Below are 16,458 nucleotides of genomic sequence, written 5' to 3'. Positions count from 1 at the left end.
GAGGAAGTTGGTTTGCAGCAGGAGTAAGCTATGAAGCCAACACACATGGAAACACAAATGAAAGCCAAGAGAGAGAGACTGACTGGTGGCATTCTCACCCCTGGTTCATGCTGTCCAAAGGCAATGATACATCCCTGCCCTTCCTGTTGGTCCCCTCTTGGCCTACACTGGTTCAAACCGAGTTTCTGTTACTTGCAACCAAAAGTCCTGGCTAATGCATTTGTCTCAAATGATGATCAGTCAATTGACTGAAATTTACTCCTCTGGAAACAGATTTACAAGACAGCATTCCTGCTATTTGGATATAGTACTGAATTACAAAGGGATTCTACCTACCATTGCTTGATTTGCTTGAACTGGTAAATTTAAAGACAGAATTGTCAGTTCTGAGCCAACTATAGTTAAAACCAAGATTATCATCAAGGGCTAATAGGGATCTACTTTGTGGCACAGGGTGTGTCTGTGTGGGATGCATGCGGATAAAAAAGGAACCCATTCTCCTTTGTGTGTGAAATGGATGACTTTCTATCCACCACCTGTTGGCCTCCATTCTTATTTCCCAAGCAGAACAAGAAGGTTAATTCAGGGAATGATACAAGATGCAACAGGCCCATGGCATCAACTGGGTGTGTGTGTGGGGCGGGGAGAGATGAAATAAACAAAAATAGGTTAAAACACAACAAGAAATAAACAAGAAGCTAAAGTAGGGCTAAAAGATATAAGGGTGGATGGGAAATGAATAAATGAAGGGCTATAAGAACATAGAAACACCTGACAACTGTTTAAGAAGCTACGTTGAAAGAATTAACATGTGCTGTATAGCTGTACAAATGCCAGGTCTGAGAGCTGCAGCTTCCCTGTTCCCACCCTTTGCTCAGCTGGATTTCAAGGCAGGGGATTCCCTGGGGACTTCGTTGGGGGCTTCCATATTCATGTACAGAATTCCAGCAGCCTTCTCCTCTACAAGGTAGGACCTCCTGCGCAGAATGACGGCTGGGAGCGATTAAGAGGTGAGGCTGCATTGACCATGCACAAGCTCAAGTAGGTCACCTCATCTCAAGCTTCCCATCCTTTAAATAGAGGAGATCATACCTCACAGAGTGACACAGATGATCAGTTAGGTCATTAAAAACAAAGACGTGTGGGAATAAAAGTGCAGAAAGCTCTTTAGAGCAGGATGCTCTAATATTTCCTCCATGTAATATAAACAGTTTTTGAATGATCGTGGAAACACGGAACTCATTGAAATGGCTTTGTTTAAACTAAAAGACCAAAATGCAGTTAAGACACAGCTCTTCCCTTGCACTGACAGCTTTAAGGAACTCATTCTTTTTGTGCAAAACAAAAGAAGGCAACATTTCTCATTAGGACACCTATGAAGTATCTAAAGATCTGAACAAACCACCCAAAGGAACAATAACCAAAATACTTTCGGGCTGGAAAGAAAAAAGTGCCTAAGGGACAACACAGAACCCATTGTTAGCTAAGAGCCCTGGAATCATGCCTGCGGTGCACAGCTTCGAACCTGTTCACTTTCCATCGTCTCTGAAAAGATGCCCATGTTTGGAGTTGCATCTACAGGAACACAGTTTATAATGAGCACAGTGAAAATTTCAATAGCTAATAATGACTAATCATAAACACTTGCATTTTTCTTTCTGTTCCAATCTGAAAGTCAGGTCCAATTTAGGTTAAACATGAGCTTTCCAGCTGAGCTGTGCCCCCGCCCCCAGCAGCCCCCTCAGAGCCATCACCCTCTGACTCTAGTGGCTGGTCAGCTTCCACGATGCTTGCTCGCTCTTGGCCTGGTCCTTCCACTGTAGCTTGGCAAAGGGACGGCCACATTAGGTCTCTGCAGAGTTCTGGAGGGGGTGCTTGGTGGCACGGATGGGGGCCGTGCAGAATCTCCAGGACTCTGACTCCTTCACAGCCTGGCTAGCCTCTGCTGGAAGGGCGTGCCCCCCAAGTGTGCTCTGGTACACTCTCGGGGATGCTGGGTGAGGGCAATGTCCCACGGGACCTGCTGACAGCATGGCACTACACTGAACACAGGGTAAGAGCTGGTTCCAGAACAAACAAGTGGTGTGGAGGAGAGGTCGCGTGGCGGTGTCATTCGGTATGCGAGCACGGAGTGTGGGAAAAGCCTAAGAAGTCAGCTCCCCGTCAAGGGGATCATATCAAATCCAGAAAACCCACCTCAAGAGCGCCATGGCTGCCGAGCACAGGGGAGATGTCAAGGTCACTAAGGCTATACTTCAAGCTCAGGACCACCACTCACACAACAAGCTTTTGAGAAACTTGGAAAATGTAGACCTGAAAAAATAAGGACCAAAAAAATAAAAAAGTGGATCATAGAAGCTACAGTTTCTATTACATGGCTCAGGTTACCCATCACCAAAGGAATCAAGCAGAATGAATGCAAGCAGGTGCTTGTAAAAAGGAAAACGTCTCCTAGATGTTTTGGTTAAGGAATTTAAGGCCTTTCTGGCAGTTATTATAAAACCACTTTTTCCCAACAAGGAATAGCCAAGCCCATCCACTACCTCTGGCACAGAGTTAAAGACGTTTCTTCAAAATGCAGCGTGAGTAGAGTACAGTCAGGTCCTTAGCTATCAGGAGCCCAACGAGAGAGAGATCCTATCCTGACCTTGACCTCCTTATGCCCTCCACCTCTCTTACTTGCAATTATATATAAGGGGAGGCTAAGTGTCACTGGTGGGGTTGTCACTATCAAATGATCACCATCAGGGACGAGCAAAGCAAATTTCATGAACAGCAAATTAGCTTGGTCAACCAATATTCACATAATCATGCTTCATTCAGTTACCTATTCCTGAACACCTACTAGGTGCCACTCCCTGTGCTAGGCAGTCCCTGCCTTGAAAGAGCTCTGTAGTCTTACACTGAGACATGATAAGTACTGTAATAGTTAGTTTTGTTTTGTTTTTTTACACCTTTATTGGAGTATAATTGCTTTACAATGGTGTGTTAGTTTCTGCTTTATAACAAAGTGAATCAGTTATACACGTACGTATGTTCCCATGTCTCTTCTCTCTTGCGTCTCTCTCCCTCCCACCCCTCCAGGCGGTCACCGAGCTGATCTCCCTGTGCTATGCGGCTGCTTCCCACTAGCTATCTGTTTTACGTTTGGTAGTGTATATATGTCCATGCCTCTCTCTCGCTTTGTCGCAGCTCACCCCTCCCCATCCCCATATCCTCAAGTCCATTCTCCAGTAGGTCTGTGTCTCCACTCCTGTCTTACCCCAGGTTCTTCATGACATTTTTTTCTTAAATTCCATATATATTTATTAGCATACAGTATTTGTCTTTCTCTTTCTGACTTACTTCACCCTGTATGACAGACTCTAGGTCCATCCACCTCATTACAAATAGCTCAGTTTCGTTTCTTTTTATGGCTGAGTAATAGAGTTAGTTGTGTGTAAGCCAGCAGCAGTGGCATAGGGGAGGGACGAATCGATTATGCCTTCAAGGGAGAGGAGAGGCTTTACAGTGGAGTCCCCACTTGAAAGACTGAGTCTTGAAAGCTATGAAGGAATTCCCCCAGAAGAATAGAGAACAGCATCTTTGGAAAGAGTCCTCCTGATACAGATAGGCTATCCATGAAGCCACGATCGCCACCCTTCAGATATTCTGGTTTCCCAGAACTAACACAGAAAACAAAGAATCTCTTGACAGTCTATCTATAAGCTTTCCAACCAAGGGGCTGGTGTGATGCACCTGAAGGCTCCTAACTGATCATCCTGGGAAGCAGGACTTGGAGGTGAGAGAAATGCACTGGATTCACCAAGATCTTGTTCCAAGATCATAGCCTTGCATAAGCTTAGTCCTTGCTGAATTCTCTTGATCAGGTGGCTGGATGCGTAAGGAACCTACAGCACTTGACTGTAGGAGAAGTGGTGTTTACAAGTGTGCTAGCATCTTGTGAAGGGAGCATATTAAAGCCAGGAGCAGAGTAAAAACAGGAGGCTCTTTGAGTGGTGCTCTTTCCTCATCTTGCCAACTCCAAGAGACACACTAATTCATGATTCTTAAAAATACCTGTCGGAGACAGAGGGGCAGCATCAGGTGCCAGAGTTGGGGATGGGGGAGCAACTGTGACTGTTTCAGCTCACCTGGAGGCATTAGAAGTAAACGGCCTGATGCATCTTGGCTCCTGAGATAGAAGGTCCAGGCATTTCATCAATCAAATAGCATAAGAGAAAGATCCACAGGTGGAAAATGTGGGATTAGGTAAGGGCCAAAGAGAGGAGCTGGTCCTTCGGTCACAAGAATTTCATTAAACCTACAAGATGCCCAAATGGGAATGAATTCCAGGGAAAATGGATGGGAAACGTTGCTTGGGAAGTAGAGGCAATAAGAACATTATAGAAGGACTTCGAAAGCTTTCTTAGGGACAAAGCCAATGTGAAGTGGGTTTGGGAGTGACCAGGAAGGAGTAGAGATGTTGTTTTTAGCCTGCTCTTGATTTCAAGATTCCTGATGGTGAAAGGAGGGTAAGTTCTATAAGGCAGCATGGAGAGACAAAGTACATGGTCAGAGACAGTTTTGTTTTTCTCTAAGAATCAAGGAGAAGCATTTTCTGCCAAGGACATGGGACAAGGAGGCAGGGCAGAGTAAAGAGAAGAAACAATCGGAGAACAACAGGACGTGGAATAGCACTGGATCAGGAGAACAGGATACTGGGATAGCCTTGGTGGAGAGAAGGGACTCCTGACCCATGAAACCAAAGGGAGTTGAAAAATGATGGCTGTAGGGACTTCCCTGGGGGCGCAGTGGATAAGAATCCTCCTGCCAATGCAGGGGACATGGGTTCGAGCCCTGGTCTGGGAAGATCCCACATACCGCAGAGCAACTAAGCCCGTGAGCCACAACTACTGAGCCTGTGCTCTAAAGCCCATGAGCCACAACTACTGAAGCCCATGCGCCTAGAGCCTGTGCTCCGCAACAAAAGAAGCCACTGCAATGAGAAACCCACACACTGCAGCGAAGAGTAGCCCCCGCTCGCAGCAACTAGAGAAAGCCCACGTGCAGCAACGAAGACCCAAAGCAGCCAAAAATAAATTTATTTTAAAAAAATACGCTTTTCATATTCCTTTAAATAAAAAAGAAAAATAATGGCTGTGAACACTGTTACCTTTTGTGGTGGTGGGGAGGGAAGATGAGAAGTTCATCTGTGTGTGGCTAATTTTTTTCAATGAAGTAGGTGGTGACATCAGTTGAGAGGGGAGTTCAAGGTTGGGGACAAATGGAAAAGTGTGAAAGAGCTGATACAGGGATGGGGAAGGGAAGAATGCAGGGATGAGTCAAGGGACACCCCCGCCCCCAAGTGCCGATGCCAGTTCATGGAACTACCAATGGCTGTGCTGCTCTGGAGCACCCGCCCAAGCTACTCAGCAAATGACCCTGGTATGATGCCCCTTTGCCAAACCCTGCTGGGAAAGAGGCGTGAGGGCCTCTCTGAATAGCTGGCAGACAGGAGTCACAGATGGCAAAATTCTAGCCCCTAAATTATGGTGGGGAATATGATGGGTGGACATTTTGGGTGCATTGGCTAAAGATGGGATGTACCCTTCGGGAAATGGGGACAGCTAGAACCCTTGAGTAACCATACCCACTATCCTCCTCCTCCTGGTCTTGAAAAATCTCTGCCCAGAATCAAGTTTGGGCGCATGGCTCTAGAGTAACCAGAGGCTGTCAGTTGTGGCCGAGGTCATCGTCACCATAACATCTATGAAGCGTTTTCTAAGCACTTTACATACACTGAATTATTTATCCATATTTTACAATCAAGAAAATTGAGCCCCAGGGAGAGTAAATCAATTGTCCAAGGTCACACAGAGCTGAGATACGAACCCAAGGAGTTGGATACAGGATCCGCGTTCTTAGCCAGTGGGAACAGCTTTCACAGAAGCTGCTGCCTATTTCAAGTTTAACTGCACTCTGACTTGAGTACAAGGCAAGTCAATGTCTGGGGCCAGGATGTCTTTGCAGCTCTCCTGGCCCAAGTGGCCAGGCTACTGGATCAACCGTTTGAGCACCAGATGACACAGAATAAGTCTCACATTAGCAGTTTGAGTTCATCCCATACTGTGTACTACAGAACCCAAGCCAATTGCATGGGGGAGCCATGATGATTCCGTTTTTGTTTTTTTCTTAGGGGCTGGGGGTGGGGTGGACGGGGTTGTGACTTCGGTTTGGAGTTTGGCTCCGGCACAGAGTCCTAGAAGCCAGCAGCAGTGTGAAGATGCTGACAGTGCTGGGACTTCTGTTCCTGGGAAAATAAACTCCTGCTCAGAGGGCAGCAGGCGGACTCCACAGACCCTGCTTTGTTGCTATTTTTGAGAGGCTCTTTCAGGACTATGTGGGTTGGAGCCACTGATCTCAAAGCAGGGCAGGTGTGAGCTGTTTGTGAGTCAGTCAGGAACCAAAGAGCTGAGGAGCAGAGACCCTCTGGACGCTTGTGGTAGATTACCTTGTCCCAGGGATCTGGCTGTCGGGGAAGGCACTGGAGGACCAGCCCTGGTCAGCCTTCTCTCAGCAGCCACTGGGGCCTCTGGCTACTCATGGTGGGCCAGGTCCCAGCTGTCTCCTGCCGGTCTTTGCTTTGAGACCTTGACCTGGAATGTGGAAAGGGGCCTAAGCTGAAGGAATGACGGCCTAAGATGCACTCCTAGGAGAGAAGCAAACTGGTCCCATCTGTTCCTCTTTCAATATCTTCCTTCCTGGTAATGGCCAAGAGCAGTTAACTTTTATTGACTGTTCCCTACGTGCATGGTTCTCTGCTAAGCATTTAACGTACATTATCTTACTTGATCCTCATAAAATCTGTATGTGGCTGGCACTATTACCTTCCTTGTTTTATAGATGAAGAAATCCAGGATTTGAGATAATATGCCTACGATCACAGAGCTAGTAAGTGTGGCAAAGCCAAGAGCCCAACCCAGGCTTTACTTCAAACTGCATGTTCTTAGCTAAAACAGTACGCAGTATCCCGTCCTCCAAAGGCCACGAGACAATGTCTCTTTTCTCACCAAACGCTTCCCCTCTAGCTTTCGGCCTTCTTAGCCATAGGCATCTCCCCTTACTGTCCCAAAATTCAAAGACTGTCTTGCTCCGAGGCATTGACCTCTTGGACTGGTCCAAGGGCAAGGGCTACCAGCCTCCTACCAGGTCACACCTCATCCAGGCACCTCTTCTGCTGGAACCACCCCGTGTGTGGGAACACGAAAGAAACAGCATGTTTCCACCTTCAAAAACCTGGGCTAAGAGAAACCTGCTCTCCAAGCCACCCCAGCTTGAGGAAGCATGTGGGAAGGGGGTGGGTGAGCCAAGCAGATGGAAAGTGCTGGGCACCCAGGCTGGAGTCCACTGCATGCAATACAGGGAGGAGGTCAGCAAAGGACTGATGGAAAAGGAGAGCCCTGATGGAGTCAGATGAAGTGGGTGGGAATTAGGAGGAGGACATGGAGGTAGAAGCTCAGAAAAGGCAGGGACTACATGTGGGAGCTCGTCAGATATAAAAAGATGAAATTAAAATAAATATAAATAGATATAAATGATGAAACTAAAAAGGTAAGTTGAGGCCAGGTTAAAAAAATGTCTTAGGGCTTCCCTGGTGGCACAGTGGTTGAGAGTCCGCCTGCCGATGCAGGGGATGCGGGTTCGTGCCCCAGTCCGGGAAGATCCCACGTGCCGCGGGGCGGCTGGGCCCGTGAGCCATGGCTGCTGAGCCTGCGCGTCCGGAGCCTGTGCTCCGCAACGGGAGAAGCCACAACAGTGAGAGGCCCGCGTACCACAAAAAAAAAAAAAAAAAAAGTCTTAAAAGCCAAGCAGGCAGAAAAGCCTCGGCTTTCTCGTCCAGACTAAGGGCAAATCCTGGGGCTTACGACCAGGGTCAAAGGATGAAAAGGGATTTTTATTTATTTACTTGTGGTACATGGGCCTCTCACTGTTGTGGCCTCTCCCGTTGCGGAGCACAGGCTCCAGATGCGCAGGCTTAGCGGCCATGGCTCAATGGCCCAGTCGCTCTGCAGCACGTGGGATCTTCCCCGACCGGGGCACGAACCCGTGTCCCCTGCATTGGCAGGCGGACTCTCAACCACTGTACCAGCAGGGAAGCCCGGAATTTTTTTTTTTTAAAGGGGATTTTAAAGAGTCTGGCAGTTGTGTTTCAGGTAGAGAATAGGAAAGATACTGATTATACTGCCTATGACATATCCAATACTTTGTGTGTGTGTGTTTTTTTTAATGCTCCTTAAAAGAAGAAAAATGTTTTGCTACGAGTCTTTCCCAGGGGCTTTGAAGTCTCCTCACTTAGAGCTTCGCCCAGCAGACTTCCCACCATCCAAAAGAGTCAGAGCTCACAGCCTGGGTCTCAGGACTGAAAGAACCTCCTTACATTGCCTCGCATGCAGAATTAATTCCTCCACAGACAGAACTTCTGCACAAGGTACAAAGGTACAACATCTGTTCCAGCGGCTGGGACATGGCACCTACAATCCCAGGCACATCGCGGCTGTTAAGACCTCCTGGTTAAAAAGCTTCAGTTGGATACAAGAAAATAAAGAGTAAGTGATGGGAAGTGCACTTCTCACCTATTTCCTCCAAAACCTTTTCAATGAGGGTTTTTCAATTCTTAAGACAATGGATGTGAACCTTTACCAAAATGTCTGGTCACCTCAGCATGCTCTCTGGTGACTGCAATGCCCCCATCCCAAAGCTGGGATGGGGCTGAGCACAAACAGGATTTCTGCTGCGTTCCAAACCCATAATTTTCTACCTACTTGGCCATAGAAATGAGGAAAGAGAACTGGACTAGGAGACAGAGCAGGGTTCAAGATCAGGCTGCACCACTTACAGCCATAACACTAATAGCCACGAGGTTCCTAGCCTTTCTTGGGCTTTTTTTCTTTTTTTGCAGTACACGGGCCTCTCACTGTTGTGGCCTTTCCCGTTGCGGGGCACAGGCTCCGGACGCGCAGGCTCAGTGGCCATGGCTCATAGGCCCAGCCGCTCCGCGGCATGTGGGATTTTCCCGGACCGGGGCACGAACCCGTGTCCCCTGCATCGGCAGGCGGACTCTCAACCACTGCGCCACCAGGGAAGCCCCCCTCTTGAGCTTTTTTAAATGAGGGGTTTGTACTAGTTGATCCCAACAAGCCCTCGAGCTCTCTAATTTGGTTCATTTGCCTCACTTTTCGTGACACAGCTTACCATACACCATATCACAGCTAGAGTAATTTTCATAAAATACAAATTAGATACCCCAACGTATCTCATGCCACTTCCCTACTACAAGTCTCCCATTATACAAACGACATCACCCACAACCCTTACTGTAGACTTCCGTGTCCTGTGTGATCCGGAACCCACCCCAGCTCCTAACCATCACCGCGCTCAGACGTGTCCTTCACCCCATTTTCCACCTGACTCACTCCTACTTCTTCAGTTTTCAATGAAGTGTTACTTCCTCAAAGAGGGCCCCTGACTACTCCTCCTCAATCAGTAACAGCCCTTGATGATGGCTACCAACAGTTCCCCTTCTTGGCTGTATTTATCAACTTGTAAATTTCAGGCTTATTTCCTGGGACTATTTAACTGGGATCTCCCAAGTGGTAGATGGGAGATCCACAAGAGCAGAGACTGGTTCTACTTTGTGCTCACCACTGGACACCCAGTACCCAGAACTTGATAAATATTTGCAGAGTGAGAAGTGCAGAGGGCACACGCCAAAGCAGGCCCAGGGTTGGGGCGCTGGGGTCGGGGACCTTCTGAGCCGGACACTTCCTGTCCCTCCTGTTCTACAGTTACAAGGTCAGGTCTCTTATCTGTCAGCTGCTTTTGCCCTTCCTCCCTCTGAAAACATTCAGCCTCAGCGTGAAAATAGATGGATACCCATCCTTGCAGCTCAAAGATGGTGACAGAAGAGTGAGCCTGGGTTCTGTGAGTGCGGACGCTACTCCAGCCCCCAGCACTCACCCCACACTCTCACGCTCAACCCCTACAGAGTCGGCAGGAACGACTTGCAATGCCAGCCCTTGGCCTCTGAGAAACATGCAGAAGAGGACTTCCGAGAGCCTCCCCCCCGCAACGCAGCAGCTCTTTTGGCTGACAGCACACTGACTAATCTCCACACCAGATGACTTCCGAGCAGAGAAGAAGCCCAGCAACTTCTGAACCCAGTGCGTTTGAAAGGCAGCGGCCTCTCCGCATCCTCACACCAGAAGTGCTGGGCACCTTCTTCTGGTCACGGTGTCTGGAGCCTCCAACCGTTCACGTGCTCAAGTTAAAATAACGAACTCTCCTCACTTTATTCTTGCCTTTCTGCACAGAGGCTCATTCACTAGAATGTCAGAGGAGAAACAAAGACAGCTGACTGTTTTCTCCCCTAGTGTCTATAATTAGATTCTCATGGAGAACTTGGCCACGACAGGGCTTCGCCGGACAAACACCTCCCCCTCCACACACGCACACGCGCGCGCACACACACACACACACACACACACACAGTGTCTCTCCCCTCACTCATCTCCACGGAGACCCAGACAAAGCAGCCAGTCACTTACCCTCTTCAGCCACGCGAAATGCTTGTAAACATCAATGTCCCCATCCATGCTGGGTACCCATGTCAGCAGTTAGATTCCTTGGTTGAAAAAGCCCTTTTTCTGGCCAGAGACCAAATTCTCTCCTCTTCCTTGCTTCTGCCCCCTCCCCCTCAGGAACGTCAAGCTGTGTTCAAATTTCCCCAAGTCCCCTGGCCTGCGTCCGGCAGCCTTTCCCTAAACAGTTTCAGAGACACAGTGGCTCAGACCAGACCGTGCTGCTCCTGTATCCACCTCCCACCCCCCCGGACACACACAGGCACCAGCTCAGGGACACAGAGCCTGCAGAGCAGGGGAACCTAGCAGAAGGGGGAGGGGGAGACAGACTTGGCCAGGAATTGTAAACACACACACACACACACACACACACACACACACACACACACACACACACACACACGGGAACATTCTTTTCGGTGATAATACCAGAGCCTGCCAGAGGGAAGCAGTCCCGAAGAAAATTCCTCGTCTGGCTTCCCCCTTCTGGAGTGGCTGGAGCTCATTAGGGAGAGACCCCGGTTTCCTGTCTCAGCTCCACTCTGCATTTACCCACAGGCTCCCAGCTGCTCTCAGTTTATTTGGGACTGGGGAGAGACTAAAAATAAGCGCTGCTCTTGGAGGAACTGCTGGTTCCCACACACAGCCTGACTCCCACCCAGCAGCCCACGCCTACCCCTCTTCCTCCAGGCTGGTGTCGGGCTGTGCCCTGAGGGAAGCCAGTCGTTTCCAAATAAGAACAAATTCAGAAGCAGCTCCAGTTTGGGTTCTTGGCCCTGCTTGGGGGTTGCCGTCCTGGGCACTGGGGGCGCCGTCCGGTGCTGCAGCCTGGGAGACCTCTGCTGCCAGCCGTCACCACAGGGCTCCCCGGGGCCGCATTCTGCACGGGAACAGACGGGGCAGAGCTTCTGTCAAGCGCCCGCCTCGCTGGCTGTCCCCAGCCCAGACTAGCTGCTTCACAAGCCAGGTGAGGCCACCTCACGTGTGTCCGTGAGATCTAGGGAGCACTCTGGGTGGGAGCCTTGGGAAGGCAGCAGGCTGAGGAGACAGGGAGCTGCATCTGCCTTCTTCCTGGCAGGTCACATGCTGGCTTGCCAGGGTGGTCTGTCCAGCATTCCCCACAGGCTGCCCCCCACTTCCTCACATTCCCGCCTCCTCTGAGAGCTCCCCTAAAAACAGCTTTTCTCCCTTGCCCAGCCCTCAACGTGTGGCCCTCGGCTCTGACTGGTTATGAAAGCAGTCTTTGATGTGGGTGCAATGGGAACTGTGGTTACACGCAAGGGCTCTGAGCTCTGCTGCCCGAAATGACTTGCAGACACACATCTTGTGACTGCGTGGGCTTTCCCGGCGCCCTTGGGGGTCACCAGGGGGTTTCCTGGAGCTCCCACCTGAAGAGAGGGCTCTGCTGGGTGTTGGCATGCTGCTCAGCACGGCATCTACGCTGTCCATAGCCCAGCAGCAGGGCCCGAGGACAAGGCAGAAAACACACAGTCCCTGGCAGGCTGGCCCAGCCCACACAGAACACAGAGGCGGCAGGAGGAGGGCTGTGGCCAGCAGCTGGCACGAGGGGAGGAGTAAATTCCTGGAGACACACCCAGATCAGAGGCCAGAAAGGAAAAGCAGGCTCAGCTGCCCATGCCCTGAGCTCTAGAGCCTTCTTCTGGCCTCTGGCCCAGTTCCAGAGCGCAGCCCGGGCCTCACCCGCCAAGGTTCCCTGCCCAGAACTAGAATAGGATGCGTTAGTCAAGGTCTCTAAGGCTGCAGGGGTAGGTAGGCCATTTTACTTTTTTCTGTCTAAAAACCTGGGAAAGTCCAATGAAGAATTCATTTGGTCAACACACATCTGCCCAGCATCCAAGGCAACTGAAACCAACTTCTTGCCCTGGGGGAAGAACCTCCACACGTTACGTGAAAAGGTGTTCCTGGGGCTCTGGGGAGGAAGAGGCAAGACAGCTGATCTGGGGGCTGTATGGGGAGAGGTCTGCCCACCCTTGGCGGGGGGATCAGTGTCCGCTGGTAGGTTCTGGTGTGAGAGGAGGAAAAAGAGGCGACCAGGCGGCAACATGGCTGCCTCTCAGCCTCGCTGACTCCGACCCGCCTCTGGGGAAGCTGGCTTCCCGGCACCCCCCCCCCCCCGCCCCGTGTCACCACCTGCCCTGCGGCACTGAACCACACCTGTTTACACGTCTGACCACTTCACCAGACGGGAGCACACGTGTGAGCCCTGATTCACGGCTCTGATCTCCACGCCTAGCACGATTCCTAGCACACGGTAAGAACCTGAACGTTCTCCGCGTGAAAGAGTGAGGCTCAAATGGTGAGACTGGAAAGATAAACCTGAAACTATGTGGAGAAAACGAGTTTCCCCAGGGTAAAGATGCTCGACTCAGAGAAGACAAGACAGAGCCAGCTTCATCTATTAGCTCAACTCATGTGTGATGAACGGGGGTGGGGAGTGAGGAGGGGAGAAAGGGAAAGGCGGGAGGGAGGGAGGGAGGGAGGGAGGGAGGAAGGGAGGGAATGGAGACAAGCTGCAGCTAAATTCTTGGCATATTTTTACTGTATCCTCAAGTAGCAATTCTTACCTCAGGCTTTTTTTTTTCTGAAACCCCTAAGTATACTGCACTTCAACTCGGAATCCACGAGACAGCACTCCAAAGGCCTAGAAGCAAAGCCATGGCTGCAGCCCCTCACTCTGAAGGCCATCCCAGCCGGGGGCTCCGCACCGCGGGCCACAGACGGGCTTCGGAGGGTCAGACAGGCCCTTGAGTACGTTCATGAAATGTACAGAAAGCACTATTTCTCTGAAATAGTTTTCCTCAGGTCATCAAAATGATCCATGACTCCCAAAAGATGGAAAGCCTGGATTTTATCTGGTCTAAGTAGTTACTCAGAAAGATTTAGGCTGCCCTTATTAAGGCAGGATGGGGGCGGTCCCACTTCTATAGCACCGCCCTGGGAGGTAGAGAGACTCTCGGGGACTCCCTGGATCCATCACTAAAGAGAGACGTTTTCAGGAACCACATAGTATACATCAATAGGAGTCATGACAGTGACCCTGGGGCCCTCGGAGCCTTCCCCAAAGCAACTCGCATCGACCAGACTCAACTCACTACCGTGACGGCAAAGGGCAGGCAACTGAGCATTTGGGGAGCAAAAGCACAGCTAAGAGGCCAGAGTGGCCAGGGGAACTCATATAGACTGCCCTCCTCCTTATCCCTGGGTCCAGGAGGGGAACCCAAGAAAGTCACTTATCTGGCCAGAATCCCATGTATGCGTGGGAATGACTGGGGATGGAGTTCCTGAGATTCTCCTCCTCCTGCCAGTGGCCAGGAGTCAGCAGCATCTAACTGGGCACAACTGTGGACCGAGAAGGGGTCACGTGCTATTCCGCTGACCTCTCACTGGCATCCTGAGCTCCAGTGCAGCACTGAGCCTTGGCCTCTGGGCCACGGTGACAGGTGTCAGGACGGACCTAGTAAGTCAGACGGGCTTGTGCTCTTCAACAGGTGCGCTGCACTATGGGCCTGCCTCTTGGAAGAGGAAGGGGAGGAGAGGGAAGAGCTAGCCTGAGGTCACTGCTCCTCGGGGCTGGCAAGTAAGTCCTGCTTGTGAAACAGGCATCCCGGCCACCGCAGCCCAGGTCCCCAGGGTGTCCAAGCACGAAGACCCACCTCCAAAACGAGTTAGCAGAAGGGGCGGCACACTGTCCGTAAAGGGCCAGATGGCAAATGATTTAGGCTTTGTGGGCCATATGGTTTGTGACAGTCGACTCCCATTCGTAGCGCAAAAGCGGCCACAGCCAATGTGGAAAGCAGTAAGGGTAGCTGTGTTCCAGCTCCACTTTTTTTGGTGAACGCTAAGATTCAAGTTTTATATCATGTTCACATCAAAAAATTGTCTTCTTGGGATTTCTCAATCACTGAAACACAGAAAAATTATGCTTAGCTCACAAGGAATAAGAAATAGGCAGCAGGCCAGGTACAGGCCATAGACTGCTGACCCCGGGGGGAGGATGCTGCTCCTCTATCTTTAGTGCATCACCAGGGCTAGAGGGCTTTCTTGTGAAAATGCAGATTCGGACCCAGCAGGTTGGGAATGGGGCCCGAGACTGTGCATCGCGAACAGGCTTCCAAGCGATGCTCATCCTGCTGGTCTCAGGACCATATCTGAGGAGTAAGAGGTTAGGAGACTACTTTCGGAAGGCCTTGGAGCCCAGTGTACTGAGCAGTCCCGCCTGGAAGTGTGACTCCTCTGGAGCGTCCCTACCTGCTAGCGGGTGCCTGAAAGGGAAGGAGGCCCGGTGGCGTGCCGGCAAGCCCTCTTTGTGGGCAGAGGGTTGGGGGGGTGTCCACATGCTCAGACCTCAGGTCATGCTAACCAGGCAACGTTGCCCACCACGTCCCCTGGGCCCGAAGCAGGGGATTTAGTGGGGAAGGATTTATCTGCTCTTTCACCAGTGTTTGCACATTCTTGATCATTTATAAACATTGGTTCTGAGGGACTGAAACAGTCTCAAGTCAAGTCTGAAAGAAGCCAGATCTCTGGAATTTAGTAAGGTACAATTTACTTGGACGGCAGGGAGAGAAACCCAAAATCCAGGAAAATTAAAACTGCTAAGTTTGCAGTGGCTGAAAGCCCCCAATCTGCGGTGCTGTGACAGGAAAAAAAACGTATTCAAAATCCCCCAAGGTACAGGAGACTTCTCTAGGGCAGGGCCTGACAGACGCAGGGTCAGGAAATGGAGGCCACCCTAATTAATAGCGCACCAGCAAAAGGCACTGGAATTAAAAGGTGTTTGGAGGGCTTCCCTGGTGGCGCAGTGGTTGAGAGTCTGCCTGCCGATGCAGGGGACACGGGTTCGTGCACTGGTCCGGGAGGATGCCGCGGAGCGGCTGGGCCCGTGAGCCATGGCCGCTGAGCCTGCGCGTCCAGAGCCTGTGCTCCGCAACGGGAGAGGCCACAACAGTGAGAGGCCCACATACCTCAAAAAAAAAAAAAAAAAAAAAAAAGTGTTTGGAGAGATCTTCTCGCCTTTGACAATGGAAGGTCAAGTCTACGCTCCCAGGACAGGCCCTCATCCCTCTGATCTCCTTCCCCCGCCACAAACAGTGGAGGCCTCCGGGGCCTACCCTTTATCCACTGGGTTCCAAGGAAAATAATTCTTTTTGCCAGCTGACTCAGGTACACTGTCCAGCGGCTTCATTAATGAGAGGAACTTATGTCCTCTAAGCGTTGGGAGGGGGTCGGGGGAGGCAGCTATTTTCTCACAGAAAGCCCATACCTTTTTCCTTGGGCTTTTAGACTTTCCAGCATTTGTCCCTGACTCCCACCTAGTGGCTTCTTCCAGTATTGCACAGGGACAAAGAGCCTCCCCACAACCAGCACACCAGCCTAGCAGGAGTCTCTTGGGAGAGGAGCACAGGAAAGAGCGCGCTGACACCTACAACTCTCAAGCTCTCAAGTTCACACCTATAGTGGGGAGGGCAAGAAACACGCACTGGAAATTGGCTCACATGGGCTTCACTTATTTCTTTTTTTGAAAAACAATCACCAAATTTCCCCTTTTCTAACATCCAGAAAGCCAAGATTTTCCTATAAAACTCCCGTCTGTGACTTTTCAAAATGAACATGTTTGCCACATAAATACCCCACCCATCTCTTGCTCCTGGCCCTGAGCGGAGGACAGAGACGAATCGCAGGGCACAAGAAACTCAAGCTCATGGTTTATAATTAGTAAAACAGCTTCTCCCCCCACCCCCGCCTTTTTTTTTTTTTTTGTTAACTCCTCTGGCTTTTTAATACGGTGAGCAGATTTGCTTCTCTGGCCGGAATGAAA

At 50.5% G+C, this 16,458-nt stretch overlaps 1 protein-coding gene across 7 annotated transcripts in view; it reads right to left on the bottom strand.

Moving 5' to 3' along the window:
* PPFIBP2 (PPFIA binding protein 2) overlaps positions 1 to 16,458 on the bottom strand; it is a 147,682-nt gene that overhangs the window by 71,986 nt on the left and 59,238 nt on the right. For 2 of the 7 annotated variants that reach the window (XM_082659340.1, XM_082659341.1), the window contains exons 1-2: positions 11,049 to 11,176; positions 10,587 to 10,799 (exon numbers count right to left, since the gene is read on the bottom strand). The exons of 4 other annotated variants lie outside the window; for them this stretch is intronic. In XM_082659340.1, the coding sequence (XP_082515466.1) occupies positions 10,587 to 10,634 (48 nt within the window). In that variant the 5' untranslated portion in view covers positions 10,635 to 10,799; positions 11,049 to 11,176. Of the gene's footprint in view, positions 1 to 2,196; positions 2,360 to 10,586; positions 10,800 to 11,048; positions 11,177 to 16,458 lie in introns of those variants that run through there. One more of the 7 variants, XM_082659342.1, reaches the window with a different exon arrangement.

Source organism: Grampus griseus (genome assembly GCF_964374135.1).
Source record: "Grampus griseus genome assembly, chromosome: 8".
Lineage (NCBI taxonomy): Eukaryota > Metazoa > Chordata > Mammalia > Artiodactyla > Delphinidae > Grampus > Grampus griseus.
The sequence above is the reverse complement of the archived record's forward strand: the minus strand, read 5'-3'. Positions and strand labels throughout refer to the sequence as shown.